We start from the raw sequence: 21,736 nt of genomic DNA, 5'->3' as shown, positions 1-21,736 counted from the left end.
TGCCGCTTGGGTTGAGTGTCGGGATAAGAGTACTCCGTAGTTTCCAGGAAATACAGAGAAGCCAGGAAGGTAACTTAACTTTACCTGGCGCGCTGTTAACGAGTTAACTAACTGGTTAACAAACCAACGAACCTGATTAGATAATGAAACATCAAACACTAACTAACTAACCTAAAGTTATATTAGTGAGTTCGACCTCCGTCTAACCAAAGCTCCCCCTTCTGGTGTGCATCAGCCGTCAGACGGATATTATGGAACCCGCGAGCTGCGAATTCCAAGCTCTGCACTTCTGCCTTCGACAACTTGAGATTCAATATTTGTGGTGCTCTGCTGATAACTGTTCTTTGCATTCCTGTGCTCGGTGACACGGATCCTCGCATCGACAGTGGTAATTTATTTTAATATTGCTGCTCCACGTCCTCCTCCACCGCTTTTGGCTGGGTTGGAGCCTCCCCGCCTCCTGTCTCCGTCTCCCAGCGCACCACTCTAGTGTGAAGTAGCTCGTTTGAAAAGGAAAACACCCGGCGAAAGTTACACGTCTCAATTGCCATTCTCACAGTCTAGTCGAGGTATGTTTTGTTGTTCCGCTCGAGCCTTGCCGTCGACTGTTTACCGTTCGTCTCTACATATGTGGTTGTCGTTCTGCTGCCCGAGTGGCCGGTGACTTCACACCTCGATTCCACAAACACCGTCTACTTCCTTTCACGCTCCACCTCTCTGCTATTCGAACAATTCCGCTTGAGCCTATGTTTACGTGGTTGTCTCGACTGCTTCTATGAATTTTTTTTTTTTTGGGATTCGTTGTTATAACCAGAGTCTCGGCGTCGTTGGAACAGGTTCACCCTCGTAAACAGAGTACCCCGTCAGTGCTCTGTGCGCCCGTGAAGCCGACTCGCCGTCCCCCCTTCCTTCTCTCCGGGCATCAGAGATATTGTGGCGGATAGGTACATCGTCTGTTACATACCTTACATGTGGACACAGGACTGCTAGTCAAAATGAAGGGCTTCAGGCAGAGAGTGGTATGCCGATTCCCCGGACCCCGGCTCACGGGCCCTATCCACCAGGCATTGTTTCCGGAGCATTAGGGATGGACTTGAATAACAGTAATAGCATGAGCAGCTTTCGCGCGCGAAGGACTCGAACAAGTCCTCGAAGAAGAAAGACTCCTCATCCTCTTCCACACCTGCCACAGCTCCCGCGTCCACGCCTTCCGGCCAAGGCCCATCACCCACAAACTCGGGCCATGGGACCCCGAACTCATCCACCACCGCGTTAAATGAGACAAAGGGAAAGGCTACCGCGCCCACCGACAATGCAGGACACCCCCAGATGACCATTCACCATAACGCACACGTTGTGCCGAATCCCGTGCCCGCTCCCCAGCATTACCCTCCTCAGCAGCCCCACGCCGGAATGCACCCCGGCCAAATGTCAGCAAATGGACCAGGGACTCCTTCTCGACAAGTCCAACAAATTGCCCCAAGCGTGATCATCAGCCCCAGCGCTCCGGTATGTCCAAGCTGTGCCGTTGAAAACACCGCCCTTCCACTCTTTCACTGTTCGCGCTTCAGACCTTAGATAATGCCCATGTCCAGTCTTCTCCTTTGGCCCTGAGATACATTCCTCAACCATTCCCCAAAGTGTTTTCAAGGCGGAATTCCAGCCATACTCCACCTTTACAGTCTCCTTCTCTTTGTCTTTCACCGTCCGTTGTCAACAGGGTGTCCATTTGTGTGAACTAAGGATATAATTGGGTGGAAATTGTCTTATCGCTCCGCCTGTTAATTCCCTTGACATGGCACCTACCTCATCTTCTCTAGCAATGGGCTATATCAAGTCAATCCCGTCCTTCAGCTTTCCTCCGTTTCCTCTTTTACACCCCTTTGTTTGATATGTTTTCTCCTCCTGGATTCCTCCATAGATCCGCCCGCTAGCCTCATGTGATGGTTGATTATCCACTTCGCAATATCTTTGATTTATCGGCCTAAAGTGAGCTTTCATCGCTTCACTTTTGCTTCACTTTCTATGGCAATTCTCACCTGCCTATCCGTCTCAAGTGAATATTTGCACCTCCGCTAAGTTTAATCCTTGCCTCTTCCTCTGCTATCTTTATGTCCTATACACACGCTCTCTCTCTCGTCTTATGTTTCTTTAATCTCTAGTTGATCACTGATAGCATGTGTCTATCCGTCTTAACTCTTCTCTTTTCTCGATATTTTCTCTGTTCATCATTTTTTGTCTGTCAGCCCATTCTCTTGTTTCAAAATCTGCATCTTGACTGCTTTCGAAATATCTCCACCAGAGGAGCTTTAGAGGCTTTTTCGAAGCTGACAATGGATCCGTCGTCACAGCATATCCCACCTCCTGGAGCTGCGGAAACAATGCCCGGGGACCTTCAACCCCCAAAGATTGGCCAGAAATCGCATGCCTTCGATCGACTGCACACGACTCCCAGGGACGTCCCTGAGGGGATTCGAACTCCAAAACGACAACATTCTTCCCGCTTTGATATTTCAGACCAGCGTCAGAGGGACCTAGAAAAGTTGCCTGGATTTCATGAAGTGCCACCGAACCGTCGTCAAGACCTCTTCATGCAAAAGATCGAGCAATGCAACATTATATTTGACTTCAATGATCCCACCGGTGACATGAAATCAAAAGAAATCAAACGACTTGCTCTGCATGAGCTGCTCGATTATGTTGCAAACAACCGCTCTGTTATCACCGATCCTATGTACCCAAAAGTCGTAGAAATGTTTGCCAAGAACCTATTTCGACCAATTCCTCCCCCAGTGAATCCCCAGGGGGATACTTTCGATCCCGAAGAAGATGAACCAGTTCTAGAAGTCGCCTGGCCGCATATTCAAGTTGTCTACGAATTTTTCCTAAGATTTATTGAGAGCCAAGATTTTAACACGAATGTTGCTAAAGCTTATATTGACCAGCATTTTGTTTTACAGGTGGGTATTAACCCGCGTGATATGCTGTCTAAGGAAACTTGGAGATGATTCTAACATGGCTCTAGCTCCTTGAATTATTCGACTCGGAAGATCCTCGGGAACGCGATTTCCTTAAAACCACCTTACACCGTATTTATGGAAAGTTTTTGAATCTTCGCTCATACATTCGCAAGTCTATCGGGAACGTGTTCTTTCAGTTTATGTATGAGACCGAGCGTTTTAATGGCATCGCAGAGCTTTTGGAAATTCTGGGATCCATTATTAATGGATTTGCTCTTCCACTCAAACCGGAGCACAAAACTTTTCTTACACGGGCTTTAATCCCGCTTCATAAAGTCAAGAGTTTGAGCATGTACCATCCTCAGTTAGCCTATTGCATCGTTCAATTCCTTGAGAAAGACTCGACTTTGACCGAAGAGGTGACTATCCTTCTCGAGATTTTGTTTTCCGTTCTAACTATCCGAATAGGTTGTTTTGGGACTTCTCCGTTTCTGGCCAAAGACCAACAGTACCAAGGAAGTTATGTTCCTTAATGAAGTCGAGGACATATTTGAGGTGATGGATCCGAGAGAATTTGCCAAGGTTCAGGAGCCTCTTTTCCATCAGTTGGCGAAATCGGTTTCTAGTCCCCACTTCCAGGTATGGACATAGCCTCCATGCTCTGTTTTCTCTTGCTGACTTTCCAGGTTGCTGAACGAGCCCTCTACTTCTGGAATAACGAATACTTCTGTAACCTCGTTGGCGATAACGTGGAAACGATACTTCCGATCATGTTCCCGTCACTTTATGAAAATTCGCAAGGCCACTGGAACAGGTTTGATCCCCAACTCTGTTCCTTTGCTTCGTAACACACTCACAAGTCATAGGACTATTCATAGTATGGTCTACACTGCGATGAAAATGTTCATGGAAATTAATCCGCAGCTTTTCGATGACTGCTCCCACGAATACCGTGAACTTCAAGAGAGCGCACCAGCCCGTGAGCAGAGTAGAAAAGCGAAATGGGAAAAGCTGGAAGAGTTAGCGAAGGCTCAAAAGAACAAAGACCACGCTACTTTGCGTTCGAATAAGCCATTCGCAAAACTTCCTAGTCATCCCGAAGACCCGGAACTGATCGCTCAGGATAATCGGCAGCGACTTAATGCTTTGAAATTGCAAGATGAGGCAGCAACGACTAAGGACTCCAACCAGCACCGGTTGCCAGAGCGAGAGGGACAGCATTCGGTTAGTGGCTCACACGTTGGTTGATACATTCCCAGCCGTATCTCTCTTCCCAATCTCCGCTTGAATACCTCTATTATCGTTTGAAAGAGCGCTTTATTGATGTTTTTAGCCGCTATGATTCTAACGTTTATATACGTTTGATTCAGAGGCGCCGGCGTGGATCGTTCGATGATTCTCGGGGTCGACGGGTTGGAACCAGCACTGGACACAGAAGACGTGGCGAACGACGAAGGTCTGTTGGGAGCGGCAGCGGGACTTCGTCGGTCTCAGCAGTTACCCGTAGTAATTCCACCAGCAACGTCATGCGAACGATTTGATACCACTGTTCTTTGATGACACTGAAAACCTTTGCTGACCTGTACAATGATGACATTTGGCATGAGCAAGCTGCAACGACCCTTGTGATTTGTTTTATCCCATTTCCCCATTTCCCCATTTCCCCATGCACCGGCTACCTGCCTTTCATTTATTTTTTCCTTCTTTTTTTTTTTCCCTTCTTGCTTTTGCGTGCCGTTCAGTTTAATAATCCCTAGTTTCTTGTGTACATGGGACTTCTTTTTGATTCCTTAATTTTATTTTCTTCTGCCCACCATGACTATGGAAATAGGACTGCTTGGACCGTTCTAGATTGCGTCAGGTTAGGGAAAAATTGGTGTGGACGGCGTTGCCATTGTTCCTTGGTTTGGGTCAGTTTTAGGACCCATTTGATTTTATTTACAGATACCTTCTGCAAATGGATTGATGTTGCAATTTCTCAGCGGCTTTCAGGTAAAGGATCACGGCCACCATCATCCGTCCTACTCCGGAGTGATTTTGATTTCGTCCAGACTTTGGATCTGGACGCATGACCTCCTTAGTTAAACGCGCGGTTGAGTTTTAGCGGCATTCGGCGAATAATTTCCCCATTCCGACCCTAGTGGAAGTACGCCATTCCTATTTAGGACTAGGGAATTTTACAGGGTCTCAGCGATTCCCCAGCTCCTCCAAAGGCCTCTCTCCCCCAAAAGGTTCTCCTCCGCCGCGTTCGAGAGGGCGGCATTCAACACTAGAGAGGACTCTCCGCCCACCAGCTAAATTTAAGACTTTTCCATGCATTGACAAATATCACGTACCTTACCAAGCCCTTTCTTTCCCTCCATCACGCGTCAAACTTATCTCTTGCCCTCTATCCGCCGACCTCAGACCGATACCATCACTTTGATGCGAAGTGACGGCCAGCTTAAGATCGTCCCTGGCCTCCTCCCAACAAGCCGGCCTAAGGGCCCGGCAATAAAATTGGTTGATCCAAAACGGCGGGCATGCGATAGGATTGTTTCTTCGCCGAACCGCAGAAATGGAGCGTAATATCGACATTTATGCCGCGAAGCTTGCGGACCCTGCTATAGGTATGTGAGCTCGGTGGTGAACTTCCTTTTTCTTTCCCTTTCTTTTTTTTTTTTTTTTTTTTTTTTTTTTTGCCCTTGCTTGAATCTACCGCGCCGAGATGCTGACTCCTGCTCCGTCCGGCCTCTAGAATCCAAATTCAAAACCAATGTAGCAGTCGAACTGCGCGACTCGTTAGAGCAACTATGTTCCCCGCCAAGCTATGCCATCTTCCTCACAAAGCTATGGCCGGTTTTCAAGAAGATATTGAAGGGCGAGCCCGTGTTTGTCAGTATGTCGTGGGAACAGGTAAGCCGATTGTTGAGAATCCGGGTTGGGGAGTTTCAGGCTCTAATGCTTTCCCACTTCTTAGAAACTCCGGAATTGTATTCTGGAAATCATACATCGGCTGCCGTTGGACCTTCCGGATGTCCAGCCCTATGCGGGAGATATGGTCGACCTCTTGATGGAGCTCGTTAGAGTTGAAAATGAGGAAAACGCGGTTCTGTGCATGAAAACAATTATGGACCTTGAGCGACGGCAGGTTGGCGCAACGCAGAGCAGAGTGCAACCATTCCTTGAACTTATACGGGATATGTTTGAAGGCATGTCGCAGGTCGTGAAGGATACCTTTGATACTCCTGTTCAGGGTTCAACGCCAGGCATGCTTCCCTCAACGCCCGGTGGTCCTCAGAATTTCCAATCGCCCCGACCCAGCTCACCCGCTACATCTGTTTCGGACCTTGCTCCTGATCAACAAGGAAACCAGCAGCTATTGAGAGGCATGCAATCCTTTAAAGTTCTTTCCGAATGTCCGATCATCGTGGTCTCTATATTCCAAGTACACCGTGCCTTGGCTCCTCAGCATGTTAAGGTGTTTGTTCCTCTCATAAAAGGCATTTTGCTGCTCCAAGCGAAGCCACAGGAGAAAGCACATGTCGAAGCTGCCGCGCAAGGAAGAATATTCACTGGCATTTGCAAAGAGATTAAAAACCGAGCGGCTTTCGGAGAATTTATTACCGCCCAGGTCAAAACAATGAGCTTTTTAGCTTATTTACTTCGGCAATACTCCAGTCATTTGCAAGACTTCCTCCCATCTCTGCCGGGCGTGGTAGTAAGACTGCTTCAAGATTGTCCCAGAGAGAAATCAAGTGCTCGAAAGGAGTTGCTCGTTGCTATTCGGCACATCATTAATTTTAATTATCGCAAGATCTTCTTAATGAAATTGGACGAGCTCCTTGATGAGAGAACTTTGATCGGTGACGGCCTTACGGTTTATGAAGCTCAGCGACCTCTGGCATACAGTATGCTCGCAGATCTAATTCATCACGTCAGGGAATCGCTCAACCGTGATCAAATTCGTCGAACCCTTGCAGTTTACACGAAGAATCTGCATGATGATATCCCCGGTACTAGTTTCCAGGCAATGAGTGCAAAACTCTTGTTGAACATGGCGGAAAGGATAGCGAAATTAGAAGATAAGCGAGAGGCCCGATACTTTTTAATAGCAATCCTCGACGCCATTGGTGACAAGTTCGCTGCTATGAACCGTGAGTTTAAGAACGCGATTAAAGCATCGAAGCAAGCGAAGGAAAATCCAGACGGAATAGAAAATTATCTAGGAGATCAACATCCGCCGGACTGGGATGAAATCGACATCTTCACTGCTACACCCATCAAAACATCCAATCCTCGAGATAGGAATGCGGACCCGGTATCTGATAACAAGTTTCTTTTCAGGACCCTGGTGAATGGGCTCAAAAATCTATTTTATCAACTTAGGACTTGCAACCCAGACAACGTAAAAGTTGACCCGTCTAACGTCCTCGTTAACTGGACGGAGATATCTTATGGATACAACGCTGAAGAGGTTCGGGTTATCAAGAAGCTGTTTCATGAAGGGGCCGCTGTATTCAGATATTATGGAGTTGACGAACCAGAACCCGAATTGCAGTATTCATCACCACTGGAATTTATTACAAGCCAATACATGCAGCAAATGAGCAAGGAGGAGAAAGAACTTCTAGAAAGCTTCGGGACGGTTTTCCATTGTGTTGACCCTGCTACCTTCCACGAGGTTTTCCATAGCGAAATACCCTATTTGCACGATTTGATGTTCGAGCACAGCGCACTTCTTCATCTGCCGCAGTTTTTCCTTGCTAGTGAGGCTACCTCTCCAGCTTTTGCAGGGATGGCATTGCAGTACTTGATGAGCCGCATCCATGAAGTCGGTTCTGCCGATATGAAAAAGTCGAGAATCCTCCTACGAATGTTCAAATTATCTTTCATGGCCGTTACCCTATTCTCTGCACAAAACGAGCAGGTCTTGCATCCCCATGTCACCAAGATTGTGACCAAGTGCATAGAGCTTTCTGTCACTGCTGAAGAGCCAATGAATTATTTCCTTCTCCTTCGATCGCTGTTTCGCAGCATCGGTGGTGGACGGTTTGAGCTGCTCTACAAGGAACTTTTACCTCTTCTTGAAATGCTACTCGAAACATTCAACAACTTGCTACTCGGTGCTAGGAAGATTCAGGAACGAGACTTATATGTGGAGCTTACGTTGACAGTCCCAGCTCGTCTCAGCCACTTGCTTCCGCACCTCAGTCATCTTATGCGACCGCTAGTTGTTGCCCTTCGTGCAGGTTCGGATCTTGTTGGACAAGGTCTTAGAACCTTAGAGCTTTGCGTCGATAATCTTACAGCAGACTACCTCGATCCCATAATGGCTCCGATCATGGATGAACTTATGACTGCACTCTGGGATCACCTTCGGCCAAATCCATACAGCCATTTCCATGCACATACTACCATGAGAATCCTGGGAAAGCTGGGCGGGAGGAACCGGAAGTTTCTAAACCACCCTCCGGACCTTACCTTCCAACAGTACGCCGACGACACACCCAGCATGGACATTAAGCTTATCGGGTCAACCAAGGATAGGGCGTTTCCTTTAGATATCGGCATTGATCTCGCTCTGGGAAAGTTGCTCAAGGTACCCAGAAGTCCTGCTGCGAAAGCATCTGATAGTTTCTACAAGCAGCAAGCGTACCGAATGCTTAGTTCCCAACTCAAGCTATACATTGGATTTGAGAACCTGCCAGAGGACTTTGCCGCCTATCTGCGACTTCAAGCCAATGATATTATCGACGCCAAGTTTGCTGCCGGGATTGACATACTGGAGAAACCTGAACGTCAATATTCGATTCCTAAGAAGTTAGTCCAAGAGGAAACTTTAAAGAAGCTTCTCAAGGCATGCATGTACGCCACAACTATTCCAGAGTTGAAACAAAGTGCATCACAGTTTCTTGCCGATGTCTGTCGCCATTTCACGATTATTGAAGTTGGGCGTGCTCTAACACAAGCACGACATTCGCGCCGACCGTTTAACGTGAGCATGGGAGAGGGACCTTTATATTTGGATACGAGAGTACTCGCCGATTCTGTGGTTGAATGCTACTCATCTGACAATCCCGCGGTTCGTGACGCTGCTAAACAAGCTATGTTCACAGTGCGTGATACCGCCGTAATCATTTTTGGATCGCCTGCAAAGATTGGCAAACTTCCTTTTTTTCCGCACCTCGCTCGATCATTCTGCCATGCTTGTCACGACGAAGAGTGGTTTATGAAAGCAGGTGGAAGTCTTGGAATTCATCTCTTCGTCACCGATCTCGACCTCGGTGATCAATGGCTAGTTGAGCGGCAAGCTGAATTTGTTCGTGCTTTGATGTATGTTATCAAGGATACTCCATCAGATTTTCCGGCGAGCACTCGGACTCGAGCCCAGGAGGCGCTAGATTTGGTCCTTCACAGATGCACGAAAGGTTTAACGAAGGACGAATTGAAAAATGATAAAAGCAGACTTTTTGGCCTCTGTGGATTCCTTGTTCACGAGTTATCTCACATGAATAAGCACGTCCGTGAGGCCGCACGGAACGCTTTCAAAACTATTGGTCGTACAGTGAGTGCTGAAGTTCACGAGTTATTGTATCCAGTAAAGGATCGCCTTCTTCTACCGATATTCAATAAGCCATTGCGAGCTCTTCCGTTCCCTACCCAGATAGGGTTCATTGAAGCGATCACGTTTTGTCTTGGCCTACATCGAGATATTGTGACGTTCAATGACCAGCTCAACCGACTCTTAATGGAATCTCTGGCACTGGCCGATGTTGACGACGAGTCGCTTGCTTCGAAGCCTCATGAGATCAAGACCGCAGAGCAAATAGTCAACCTCCGTGTATCCTGCCTCCATTTGCTATCTATGGCCATGAGTTTCCCCGACTTCGCTAGTGGGCCACAGAATTCTAGTCGTGCTCGTATAATTGCAGTGTTCTTTAAGTCTCTTTACTCAAAATCTCCGGAAATTATCGAGGCTGCTAACTCTGGCTTGCGGGATGTGCTAACCCAAACAAATAAGTTGGGGAAGGATTTACTGCAGAATGGATTGCGTCCCATATTGATGAACCTTCAAGATCCGAAGCGACTGAGCGTGGCCGGACTGGATGGTTTAGCACGGCTGCTTACTCTTCTCACCAATTACTTCAAAATTGAAATTGGCGCACGGTTAATGGAACACATGAAGGTCATCGCAGATGATGCGGTGCTCGAAAAAGTATCGTTTGGCTTAATTGAGCAAAGTCACCCAATGAAGATTGTGGCTGCTATATTCAATATCTTCCATCTGCTTCCACCTGCGGCTACATCCTTCATGGAGAATTTGGTGACCAGGGTCCTTTGGCTGGAAGACAAGCTCCGGAGGACTGCGAATAGCCCTTTCAGAAAGCCGCTGATTAAGTACTTGAATAGATACCCTAAAGAGAGTTGGGCATTTTTTCAGGTTCGCTTCCATGATGAGCGATTCGGCCGGTTCTTCGGCCAGATACTGGCTGAGCCAGAAAGCTTACCCCTGAGATCTGTTGTGGTGGCGGATGCGAATACGTTCATGACGATTGCCTTTGGGCATACTGAGTCTCCTGCTCGAAACACCGCTGCTATTAATGGTATCTATGCGGTTCATTCCATATGCAGCCACGAATCAACTAGAGGATGGCTGAACACCACCCCTGACTTAAAAAGACATCTTTTGAATGCTGGCAGAGACCTTGAGAGTAAGCTTAGAGGTGACAAGTTACCAGTGAATGAACGCTTAAGAGTCGAGCAAGCGGATGATCAACTGTTGGAGATTTTCACAGTTTATCTCTCACAGAACCTTTACGACCTTGATTTCCTTTTTGACCTCATCGACAAGCTCTCTGCGGGAGAACTAAAATCTACTCTTGCTATGCCTAAGTTCCTCTATGAACATATCATCTCGAGCGATTCGATTGATTATCGGAAATCAATAATAATGCGGTGTCTGGATTTGTACGGCCAGAGAAACTCATCGCAAAAGCTGAAAACATATGCGTTCCGCAACTTGGTCAATCCTATTCTCGCAATGGATGTCCAAAGGACATGGGGAAGCACTAACACCGGCCCTAAGTTAATGGATAAGAACATGACAGAGTTGATTCATAACCGTCTCTGGAAGCCACAGTTAGGGGACATCAGTGATGAGTCCGGCCAAGCAGGTGTTGACCATTCACGGATGGCATTGCTCCAACTGTCAGCTCTTCTTATCAAGTACCATCATACTACGGTTCAAGAATCCCGCAAGGATATCATCAAATTTGCCTGGAGTTATATTCGTTTGGAAGATATTATCAACAAATACGGTGCTTACGTTCTAATCAGCTACTTCATTGCTCACTACGAAACGCCTTCGAAAATCGTCGTCCAGATATACGTTGCGTTACTGAGAGCCCACCAAAATGAAGGGAAGGCACTCGTGACACAAGCACTAGAAATCCTGGCACCAGTTCTTCCAAAACGAATCAGTTCCGCTGGAGATGCAAGGTATCCACTCTGGGCAAGGTGGCCGCGCCGTATCCTTGCTGAAGAGACTGCGAATCTCCAGCAAGTTATGAGCATTCTCCAATTTCTTGTCCGCCAGCCAGACTTATTTTACGAGTCCCGCGAATACTTTGTCCCCCTCATTGTTCCATCTTTGGTCAAGATCGCTGGCCCGCCGAATCCCTCCAATGAAAGCAAAAAGCTTGCCCTCAACTTGATCGGGTTGATATGGACTTGGGAAAAACGACGTGTTACAGATCAGGTGTCTGGTTCTCCTAATCCAAGAAAACGAAAATTGGAAGAGACTCGGGCGTCCCCACCCGGACCTCCTGGACCGCTGGCCATGCGAGAACGACCTGATTATATGATTCCTCTCGATTTGAGAACGGCTCTTATCAAATATCTCGTAACTTTCATTTGCGGGCTCCCGGAGCGTTTTCCTGTCCCCGCGTCAAAGTTGCGTGAACGAAATTCGGTAAAGCTACAACCGTTTGTTCTGTATGGAGACATGATTAAGCGGGCTGTGCAGCTGTTGCGGGACCTACTTTCAACCGAATTCTGGACTGATCTTGACATAGATCTCTACCAGAAGGTGACCGAGCCGATTCTTTCCGGGGAGAAGGTGGCGGAGAAGCCAGACGAGAAACATATAACAGGAATGGTCAATGCACTCCAAGTCCTAAGGGTTCTACTCGCGGCTAAACCAGACGAGTGGGTTGCTAGTCGTGTGTCAGCGGTACAGATTCTGTTCGAGAAGTCGTTACGTATGGATAACCCGGAAATTCAGGATTGTTTACACGGGATTGAGGATGAAATGGATATTTCGCCTAAACTTCCTCCACCAGTCAAGCGAGTTTTGGACTCTTTACCCCAAGAGCAACCAGCCGACGACGAAGCCATGGATGTTGATGATGCTCCGACCGAGTTTGCCACCTATTTGTCCACCATTGCAACAGAATCCCTCTCGGCAAATAATTATATCTCAGCCATCAACATCCTTTGGACACTCTCCAAGAGCCGACCTGCAGAGATGGATCAGCACATTCCACATGTTATGAAGGTCCTTTCTCAGAAACTCGCAAAAGACCATGTTGCTGTTTATGCAAGCAATCATGGCTCAGCTGCTGCTAGGAATGGAAGTCAGGAACAAACGGCTCCTGACCAGCAAGAGTTTGAACTTGGTGTCGGTTTGATTCTTAAAACTATCGACTTGATTGCCGTCCGTATGTCACATTTAGGCGAACAAAGACGGCCGTTCCTCAGTGTCTTAGCTCAACTCGTCGAAAGGTCACATAATATCCGGTTATGCTCCAAAGTGTTGGGGATGGTTGAGTCCTGGATCTTCCATTCTACCGAATCCTGGCCAACCTTGAAAGAGAAGACTGCAGTGCTACATAAAATGTTGCTATTTGAAGCAAGGCCAGATCAAACCATGTCGAAAAAGTTCCTAGAGCTGGTGATTCGCATTTATGAAGATCCTAAGATCACCCGAACAGAACTTACGGTTCGATTGGAACACGCGTTCCTCATTGGCACCAGGGCACAAGATGTTGAGATGCGTTCTCGCTTCATGACTATTTTCGATCGAAGCTTGACCCGGTCCGCTAGCCGACGGCTCAGTTACGTTCTTACATCGCAAAACTGGGATACTCTTGCTGATTCGTTTTGGCTGACTCAGGCTTCACAACTGGTTATGGGCTCGATTGACATGACTACTCCGGCGAAATTACATCCGGAAGATTTTACCTTACCTCCCGCTTCCTTTTTATTCGGCCACTGCGAGAAAGACCCATCGAAAGCCAACGTTGTAGTGGATAACAATTTGGAGTCCTTAATCTCCGAACATCGAACTTTCTATTTGGATATTGCCGATGTCAAAGCTCGTGACATCCTTGAGCCATTGTCCCAGTTACAGCACGCCAATCCAAAGGTTGCCTACAAAGTTTGGGTCACTTTGTTTACGATCTGTTGGTCTGCATTATCACGGGAGGAGCGAATCGATCTCGAGAAAGGGATTGTGACACTTCTTACGAAGGAATATCATCAGCGACAGCTTGATGATCGTCCAAATGTTGTTCAGGCTTTGCTGGAAGGTGTCATAAGGGCCAAACCACGCTTCAAAATCCCTCCGCATGTGCTCAAATTCCTCAGCAGGACATATGATGCATGGTATACAGCTGCTGTTGCTCTTGAGCAGTCAGCAATCAGCCCAATAATCGACACCCCCACTGCCCGTGAAAGCAATCTTGATGCTCTTGTTGAAATTTATTCGGGGCTTCAGGAGGACGATATGTTTTACGGTACCTGGAGGAGACGGTGCAAATTTGTTGAGACGAACTCCGCACTTTCTTATGAACAACAGGGAATGTGGGACAAGGCACAGCAGCTCTATGAATCTGCCCAAATTAAGGCGCGAACTGGTGCAGTGCCATTCTCACAGGGGGAGTATTATCTCTGGGAGGATCACTGGGTGATATGCGCCCAGAAACTACAGCAGTGGGAGATACTGGGAGACTTTGCAAAGCATGAGAATTTCAATGACCTGCTGCTCGAATCCATTTGGAGAAGCCTTGACAGCTGGCAAGGTGACGCGAACCGCGAACAAATTGAAACCCTGATAAAGGGTGTATCCGATGCGCCAACACCACGTCGCACCTTTTTCCAGGCGTTTATGTCGCTCCTGAAATTTCACGCAAAGCAGGAAAATCCTCAAGAATTCCACAATACATGCGACGAGGCGATTCAATTATCTATTCGCAAATGGCACCAACTTCCCAAACGTATCACAAACGCCCATATTCCTATCCTGCAGATATTCCAACAGCTTGTGGAGCTGCATGATGCGAGTGTCATCTGTTCGAGCCTTAATCAGACGAACGAGAGGAACCTGGATACGAAATCCGCCGAACTTAAGCTTCTGCTCGGAACTTGGCGCGATCGACTCCCGAATGTCTGGGATGATATCAATGCTTGGCAGGATCTTGTCACCTGGCGACAACATATCTTCCAGCTAATCAATCAAACATACCTTAGCCTCCTTCCACCCCAGACCAACAATGTTGCGAGCAACTCCTACGCCTATAGGGGCTATCATGAGACCGCCTGGATCATTAATCGCTTTGCTCACGTCGCCCGAAAACATCAGATGCCTGAAGTGTGTATTAACCAACTCAGCCGGATTTACACCCTCCCAAATATTGAGATTCAGGAGGCCTTTCTGAAATTGAGGGAGCAAGCTAAGTGTCATTACCAGAACCCTAAGGAACTTAATAGCGGTCTGGATGTCATTAACAATACGAACCTTAACTATTTCGGGGCTCAGCAAAAGGCGGAATTCTTTACATTGAAAGGCATGTTTCTGGCTAAACTGAGTCATGTAAACGAGGCGAACGATGCATTCGGCGTTGCTCTATATTACGATTTGCGACTTCCTAAGGCGTGGGCTGAATGGGGCCAATATAGCGATCAGCGCTTCAAAGCCGACCCTTCGGATATGGAGCTGGGAAGCAATGCGATGAGTTGTTACCTGGAAGCTGCGGGACTCTATAAAAGCCATAAATCGAGGAAGCTCCTCAGCCGCATTTTGTGGCTGCTAAGTCAGGATAACGACGAGGGGAAAATTGCGACTGCGTTTGAAAATTTCAAGGGTGATACTCCTGTGTGGTACTGGATTACGTTTATCCCACAGCTACTCACCAGCCTTTCTCATCGCGAAGCCCGGCTATGTAAAGCGGTGTTAGGGAAGATCGCTAAGTTGTACCCTCAATCCCTATTTTTCCTACTTCGAACTTGTCGTGAAGACCTACTAGGAATCAAGAAGAGTCAGGATCAGAAGCAGGAGAAAATCAACCGGCTGAAACAGCAGCAGAGGTCGCCGCAAATTAAGACTGAAAACAAACCCGGTTCTCAGATGTCGGACACGGCTACAAATCCTTCAGCTGGCGTTGGATCTCCTAGGCCGCCACAAGCAAATCCAAGCGCTCCCCAGATGAGCAGCACACCTGATGTTGCTCAAAAAGAGAAGCAACCCTGGGAATATGCGGAAGACATCATGGCGGGACTTAAGACGGCTTTCCCCTTGCTGGCATTGTCGATGGAGACAATGGTTGATCAAATCCACAAAAACTTCAAATGCCCGCCAGACGAGGATGCTTATCGTCTCATCGTGGCGTTGCTTAATGATGGCCTTGCCTACGTTGGTCGCATGCCCTCTTCGTATGCGCAGGACTTCAAGCTTCCACATTCTACTGAAGCCAATATTACACGATTTGCGGAAACTATTCTCCCTGCTCATATTCGAAAATCATTCGAGGCAGATTTCGTTATTAAGAAGCCGACTATGTATGAGTATATCCATAAGCTTCGAAGATGGCGCGACAAATTTGAGGAAAAGCTCGACCGTCGCCCTCAATTCCAGTTCCTCGAAGCGTACTCACCGCATCTGAGCGAGTTCAAATTTCAAAAGTTCGATGAAGTCGAAGTTCCTGGCCAATATTTGGAACACAAGGATAAAAATCAGGATTTTGTGAGAATCGATCGCTTCTTGCCGAATGTGGATCTGGTACGGGGAATCGGAGTATGCCACCGAAGACTAAAAATACGCGGCCACGACGGCAGCCTTCACGCGTTTGCAGTTCAGCACCCAGCTGCTCGCCATTGCAGACGTGAAGAAAGAATGCTACAACTGTTCCGAATCTTCAACTGCGTGCTTCGAAAACGAAAGGAGAGCCGTCGCCGGAATATCTATTTCCATCTTCCATTAATGGTTCCGCTTGCGCCTCATATCCGTCTTGTCCAGGATGATTCTTCGTACATCTCCCTGCAAGGGATCTATGAGGACCATTGTCGCCAGACCGGGATGAACAAAGATGAGCCAATGCTCTATACAATGGAGAAAATGCGTGCACTTGCAGAAAATAAGATAAATGTGAGCCGACCTTTGCATGGAATCCGAGAAGTTACCAACTTTACTAACTTTCAACAGCGTGCTCCGGATCACTCCGTCATCCTACGAACAGAAATTTTCTCCGCCATTCAGCAGAAATGGGTCCCCAACACGGTTCTTCTAGACTTTATTCGACAAACATACCCCCAGTACGCAGATTTCTGGCTCTTCCGCCGACAGTTCTCCTATCAGTATGCTGCAATCGCTTTCATGACGTATGTCATGCACATGGGGAACCGCTACCCAAGCAAGATTCATATCTCTAGACGTACCGGCGATATCTGGAGTTCGGAGCTAATCCCGGCCATGAACAACGCGAAAGCTCTTTTTTACAACCCCGAACACGTTCCATTTAGACTCACGCCCAACATCCAGACCTTAATGGGTCCATTGGCCACGGAAGGAATCTTTGCGTGCGCAATCATGGCGATTGCCAGATGTCTCACAGAACCGCGGCTTGAGTTAGAACAGCAACTGAGCATTTTCGTCCGCGATGAACTACTAATCTGGGCCGCCGCTCAACAACGCGTTCTACCGCAAATGAAAGACCTAGTGCAGAGCAATATTGATTTCATTGTCAACCGAGCTATCAGTTTGGCCAGTCCTCCTGAGGGCAACCTTCCTGCCAACCAATCCGCTATCGACCTTATTTCCAAGGCAGTTAACCCCCAGAGTTTGGCACAGTGCGAGGCTCTGTGGATGCCATACATGTAATCTGTCAAGTTTTCATGTCTCTCCTTTTCTTTTTATTCTTGCGTTTATAGCTTCTGATTTTTTTTTCGTAATGTATTATCAGTTGTGGTTTGATGATTTCGCGCTCTAAGGGTCTACGTTTGATGGACATGACATGATAAGTTGACCAAGGGTGTACTTTAGCATGGCGTTGTCGGATATGAAAATGCCCTGGATGATCGTCCCTTCAGGCAACTGGTTGAACTGGTCAAACTGGTCAGGATTTGCTGGGTTATTCATTTCATTATGTATGGAATTATTCTAAATTCCTAATGTTAAATTCTGAATTCACAATTTCATTTCATTAACTATTGCCCATTTTGAACATTAAATATAAAAGGGGTATTGATACTACAGAATATCTAGGAGAGTGCCGCAAAACGCCTTCCGCAAAATGAGGAAATATGCCATGGACTTAAACTAAAGAAGTTTTCTTTTTTATTCCCAGACCGGCTGAGAACGGCTTTTTAGGCCTTTTTACCCTCGCAAATGACGGTGGCGGCATCTCTGCAGAATTCGGCACGGGCGAGTCTCCTGTGTCGCTCTCTTCAACTAATCGCTTCACGCGCTCGCCATCTTTAGTCATAAAGACTTTTCGCGCGATTTCAGCATCCTCCGCATCGGCTTTTGCTTGCGCATCTTCTGCCTCCCGTCTCGCTCGTAGAAGGGCTGCTTCTTCCCCGCCCCTTTCTCCACGCTCAATTCTGGCATTCCTCGTTCGAATCTCATCCAACGCATCAGCGACGGCCATCTCTCGTTTTGAGTCCAACATCTTTTCTTCAAGTTCCATCATCTTATCTCTCTCTGCTCTCTCCTCTGCCTCATTTTCTTCCCTCTCGAGTCGATCGAGTGTCTCTTCTTCGGTTTCATTGACTTGGCTCGCAGCCGCATCTCTCCAGGGCTCGAAGTTCCGTTTTGCGCCTCTCTCACACGTATAATCCATGTTTTTGGGGTCGGTTTTAAAAGTAATCTCGCTCGAGCATCGGGTGCATCTTATATAGAAGCGATATATTGGAATATTCAGATACCGTTCATCGGTGGTCTCTTTTCGAGCGTTGAACTTCCGGCCTTTGTAGATATACTCTCCACAGTTGGTGCATTTGAGACTAAACGGAGCCATTAATCGGACTGTGAGAAGCTTCGGACCTGTGGCGCGCAAATGCTTGGGTGTGCGCGTAATGGCTGACGGGTCAAAGTCGGGAGGGTAGTATTTCGTCTATTTTATATTAGCCATATGTCTGCTTTTAGGGGAGTGACGGGTCGTCTACTTACAAGAACCTTACGTTCAGACATGGTTGCGGGGAGTGGTGACTAGAGCTAACTAACAATATTGTTGGGATTCTGTCTCTCTTGACAGCAAAGTAATAGTTGATAGACTCCGAAGATCAGTGGCAGTTGAAGTCGTCAAGTCACCCAGGTGTCTCCGCGTCCGGTCCCAGGAGGTCGCCACTCCATATCACGTGCGAAAAAACTGGTTCTAACCTTAACTAGTTAGTTAACTTAGGGAGTAGTTATTAGTCAGCACTATCGACTAAACGGGACAAACTTGACAAACGCCGCAAACAAAACAAACAGCGCGGCTTCACCTCGTCGCTTCGAGCACGGAGAAAGAACATCGGCGGGCAGCGAAGAGCACGTAGCTTATCGTCTCACCACGGCTATGATCGTGTGCGAGTGATTCAGGGATTGTTGGGCTTCCTCAGCAATGCATGATGTCGCATAAACAAGCTCAATGATCCTCCTCTTCCCGACCCAACGCGCCTAGCTTTGCTCCCGACGCCAGGCGACTATGGAAGACTTTCTCCGTAACTGGAGGCAGGAAGCCCTCAACAGAGGACAACACGATGCGGCCATATATATAGGTGATAAAGTGCTAGCTTTTACAAGTGAGTCCGGCTATCCTAAATCTCTCTTGTCTTGCTACGGGTCTAACAGAGCCAAATCGCGTGCGATAGATAGTGATAATGATGCCTTTTGGCTGGCCCAAGTCCACTTTTCCAACAATAATTACACCCGAGCATTAGCTCTTCTGACCAGGAAAGATCTAATATTCCGGAGTTCTTCTTGCAAATATCTCGCTGCCCATTGCTACATAAAACAAAACAAATATGACCAAGCACTTCAGGTGCTAGGTGAACACAACCCCGCACATCTCATTTCGACTGCTAGTAACAGCCGGCGAAAACTGCAGCACCGAAATGAAAGTTCGCACATTACCCTCCGGAATGGAAAGTCTACAGCGTCTAGATCGGATAGAATTGAACGGAATGAGGAAAGAGAGCGCGAAGATGCAAGCCACATCAAATTCGAAGCTGCCATGTGCTATTTGAGAGGCCTATGTTACGCTCGTCAAAATGCATTTGACCGAGCTCGAGATTGCTATAAGGATGCCGTACGAATTGACATCCAGTGTTTTGAAGCGTTTGAGCAGCTAATGAAGTACTCTTTGATGTCCCCTGCTGAAGAGCTGGAGTTTCTAGAGTCGCTTGACTTTGATTCTATGAACCCCTCCTCCGATCCATCCATTTCCCAAGAAGCAGCTGAATTTGTGAAGCTCCTCTACACGACACGGTTATCCAAATACTCGTCCCCTTCTGCCATTTCTCACGCTACCGAAACCTTATCTACACACTACAATCTCGCAGAAAACCCTGATCTTCTTCTATCTCGCGCAGAAACACTCTACACTCAATGCCGATTCCCTGAGGCTCTCCAGCTAACCTCTTCTATTCTCTCTTCCTTAGACTCTGATTCCATGTCCGCAGCAACGTCGCAGGGAAGTCAGAGTCGCAGCATCGGTCATTCTCCATCTGTCTATCCTTTACACCTTGCTTGTCTATATGAAACCGGCGCAACAAATTCACTCTTTCTGCTAGCCCACACACTGGCGGATAACGCACCGGAAGAGTCGTATACATACCTCGCCATTGGCGTGTACTATTTATCCGTCTCAAAAATTGCCGAAGCCAGACGATTTTTTTCCAAAGCATCCCTATTAGACCCGCATTCGGCGCCTGCTTGGATCGGATTCGCTCACACATTTGCTGCCGAGGGAGAACACGACCAGGCGATAGCAGCATATAGCACAGCCGCCAGGCTATTTCAAGGAAGCCATCTTCCTCAGTTATTTCTTGGGATGCAACATCTCGCCCTAAACAACATGTCTCTCGCCCATGAATACCTATCGGCGGCTTATAACATGTCCTCCGGCTCTCTCTCTGCTACCTCGCGAAATGGCTCTTTTTCGTTCGGCGCTGGTAACATGCAGCCGCCACCTGGTGGAGACCCTCTTGTTCTTAATGAGGTTGGAGTTGTTCTATACCATCAAGCTAATCTAGAGGGAGCCATTGAGTTCTTCCGGCGGACATTGGCTTTAGCTGCTTCATTACAATGTGACCCGGGTGCCTGGTTAGCAACGCGTGCTAACTTGGGACATGCATTACGCCGGTTAGGCAGTTTTGAAGAAGCTCTGGTAGAATTTGACGAATGCCTTAGAATTGGTGCCGGTGGTTCTACAACTGGCTGTACTGGTAAAGGTGGAGTAGGCGCCACTTTATCTGCTGGGTCTGCTGCTGTCGGTGGCTATGAAGACAGAGGTCTTACTGGTTCTTTGCACACAGCCCGTGGACTTGTTTTGCTGGAATTGGGCAGAACCATGGAGGCCGTCACCACCCTTCACGAAGCTGTTCGTGTGCTGGGTACGAGCGGAGGTGACGCAGCTGCTGGTGCAGGAGTTGCTGGGACATTGCTTTCAAGGGCACTAGAAATTTGGGCCCTAGAAGAAGGTGATCGGGATGCGGCCGCGACTGCCTCTGAGCATATAGAGACCGACATTCCCACTAAGTCGAGACCGACCGCTGCCAAAGGAAAAGACGTGCAGAAAGCCAAATCTTCAAGTCGGATCGGCAGTAGAACCAGGTCGCGAAAAACTCCACTCCCTGCCCAAGAATGGACGGATGACGTTATCAACCGCGAATCTCCGAATACCCCCGGCGGTCAGCGACCAGCTTCCATGGAGTTGGATGATGATGCGGATGGCCTACTCAATAATGCTCTTGCACGTATAAAATCCAGACATGCCACGAGACAACAAGATGTTGGTCTAGGTGCGAATGACCAGGCCTTTGATACACCTGAACCCAGCCAAAGTACACGTGCAACAAGAGCGACCAGTAGACGCAAAACTCCAGTAACGCGTGGTCCTCCTGGATGATTTTTACCTCCATTTAACCTAATCCTCCATTATTTGTTAAAAGCCATGGCTGTCAAACACATGAGGATTCATAGTGCTATCTTTAAGCAGGTCGACTTTTCGTGCTAATTGTCATTTCATGTGCTCAATATGGCATTGGTGCATATTATTATTTCCTCATGAGGAACTCTAATGCAGTTTCCAACTGGCGCTTGCATGACTGGAGTTTGTTACTGGGGATGGAATGTCCTTTTTTTTTTTTCTTTTTTTTTCTGTTTTTTCTGTCAGTTTGTTGATAAGGTGAAGAATAATGCTTGTACAGCTGATATCTGTGGATTGTGCCTCTTGGTCTTTTATCATCAGTCACCCGTTCAATACCACAAAAATATAACACAGCATAATGCAAGAGAAATATCCAGAATATCAGTC

The 21,736-nt window shown here is 47.5% G+C and overlaps 4 protein-coding genes across 6 annotated transcripts; 3 read left to right on the top strand and 1 right to left on the bottom strand.

Moving 5' to 3' along the window:
• Positions 1–819: 819 nt before the first annotated feature.
• On the top strand, positions 820–4,938 carry PPP2R5D_1 (Serine/threonine-protein phosphatase 2A 56 kDa regulatory subunit delta isoform). Of its 3 annotated transcripts, none has more exons than XM_066125137.1 (8): positions 820–1,019; positions 1,111–1,509; positions 2,352–2,960; positions 3,026–3,379; positions 3,429–3,599; positions 3,647–3,774; positions 3,827–4,184; positions 4,331–4,938. In XM_066125137.1, exons 1-8 carry the CDS (start codon positions 996–998, stop codon positions 4,499–4,501), a joined length of 2,214 nt encoding a protein of 737 aa, XP_065981218.1. In that variant the 5' UTR covers positions 820–995; the 3' UTR covers positions 4,502–4,938. The 3 variants fall into 3 exon arrangements, with proteins under 3 accessions (XP_065981218.1, XP_003069764.2, XP_065981219.1); XM_003069718.2 differs by having other exon boundaries at positions 4,294–4,938; XM_066125138.1 differs by lacking the exon at positions 4,331–4,938 and having other exon boundaries at positions 3,827–4,268.
• A 271-nt stretch (positions 4,939–5,209) lies between these two features.
• D8B26_006290 (uncharacterized protein) lies at positions 5,210–17,349 on the top strand. The gene is made up of 4 exons (XM_066125136.1): positions 5,210–5,569; positions 5,698–5,855; positions 5,920–16,365; positions 16,423–17,349. Exons 1-4 carry the CDS (start codon positions 5,518–5,520, stop codon positions 17,095–17,097), a joined length of 11,331 nt encoding a protein of 3,776 aa, XP_065981217.1. The 5' UTR covers positions 5,210–5,517; the 3' UTR covers positions 17,098–17,349.
• Positions 17,350–17,427: 78 nt separating this feature from the next.
• On the bottom strand, positions 17,428–18,490 carry D8B26_006289 (uncharacterized protein). Its single transcript, XM_003069720.2, has 2 exons — positions 18,388–18,490; positions 17,428–18,331 (listed from the first exon to the last, which is right to left on the bottom strand). Exons 1-2 carry the CDS (start codon positions 18,406–18,408, stop codon positions 17,531–17,533), a joined length of 822 nt encoding a protein of 273 aa, XP_003069766.1. The 5' UTR covers positions 18,409–18,490; the 3' UTR covers positions 17,428–17,530.
• Positions 18,491–18,904: 414 nt separating this feature from the next.
• CDC16 (anaphase promoting complex subunit cdc16) lies at positions 18,905–21,328 on the top strand (the record flags this gene model as incomplete). Its single annotated transcript, XM_066125135.1, has 1 exon — positions 18,905–21,328. One exon carries the CDS (start codon positions 18,905–18,907, stop codon positions 21,326–21,328), a length of 2,424 nt encoding a protein of 807 aa, XP_065981216.1.
• Between the last annotated feature and the right edge of the window lie 408 nt (positions 21,329–21,736).

Source organism: Coccidioides posadasii, chromosome 3 (assembly GCF_018416015.2).
Source record: "Coccidioides posadasii str. Silveira chromosome 3, complete sequence".
Taxonomy (NCBI): domain Eukaryota; kingdom Fungi; phylum Ascomycota; class Eurotiomycetes; order Onygenales; family Onygenaceae; genus Coccidioides; species Coccidioides posadasii.
This window is presented reverse-complemented; position numbering and strand designations above follow the sequence as displayed.

What these genes read in the sequence shown, in the direction of transcription:
- D8B26_006290 (XM_066125136.1), top strand. Translation starts at nt 5,518, where the DNA reads ATGGAGCGTAATATCGACATTTATGCCGCGAAGCTTGCGGACCCTGCT. An exon ending in GCTTGCGGACCCTGCTATAG is followed by an intron (nt 5,570 to 5,697) that starts GTATGTGAGCTC and finishes TCCGGCCTCTAG; the next exon opens with AATCCAAATTCAAAACCAAT. An exon ending in TTGCAGAAAATAAGATAAAT is followed by an intron (nt 16,366 to 16,422) that starts GTGAGCCGACCT and finishes AACTTTCAACAG; the next exon opens with CGTGCTCCGGATCACTCCGT.
- D8B26_006289 (XM_003069720.2), bottom strand. Translation starts at nt 18,408, where the DNA reads ATGTCTGAACGTAAGGTTCTT. An exon ending in TGTCTGAACGTAAGGTTCTT is followed by an intron (nt 18,332 to 18,387) that starts GTAAGTAGACGA and finishes AATATAAAATAG; the next exon opens with ACGAAATACTACCCTCCCGA.
- PPP2R5D_1 (XM_066125137.1), top strand. Translation starts at nt 996, where the DNA reads ATGAAGGGCTTCAGGCAGAGAGTG. An exon ending in TTTCTAGTCCCCACTTCCAG is followed by an intron (nt 3,600 to 3,646) that starts GTATGGACATAG and finishes CTGACTTTCCAG; the next exon opens with GTTGCTGAACGAGCCCTCTA. An exon ending in AGCGAGAGGGACAGCATTCG is followed by an intron (nt 4,185 to 4,330) that starts GTTAGTGGCTCA and finishes CGTTTGATTCAG; the next exon opens with AGGCGCCGGCGTGGATCGTT.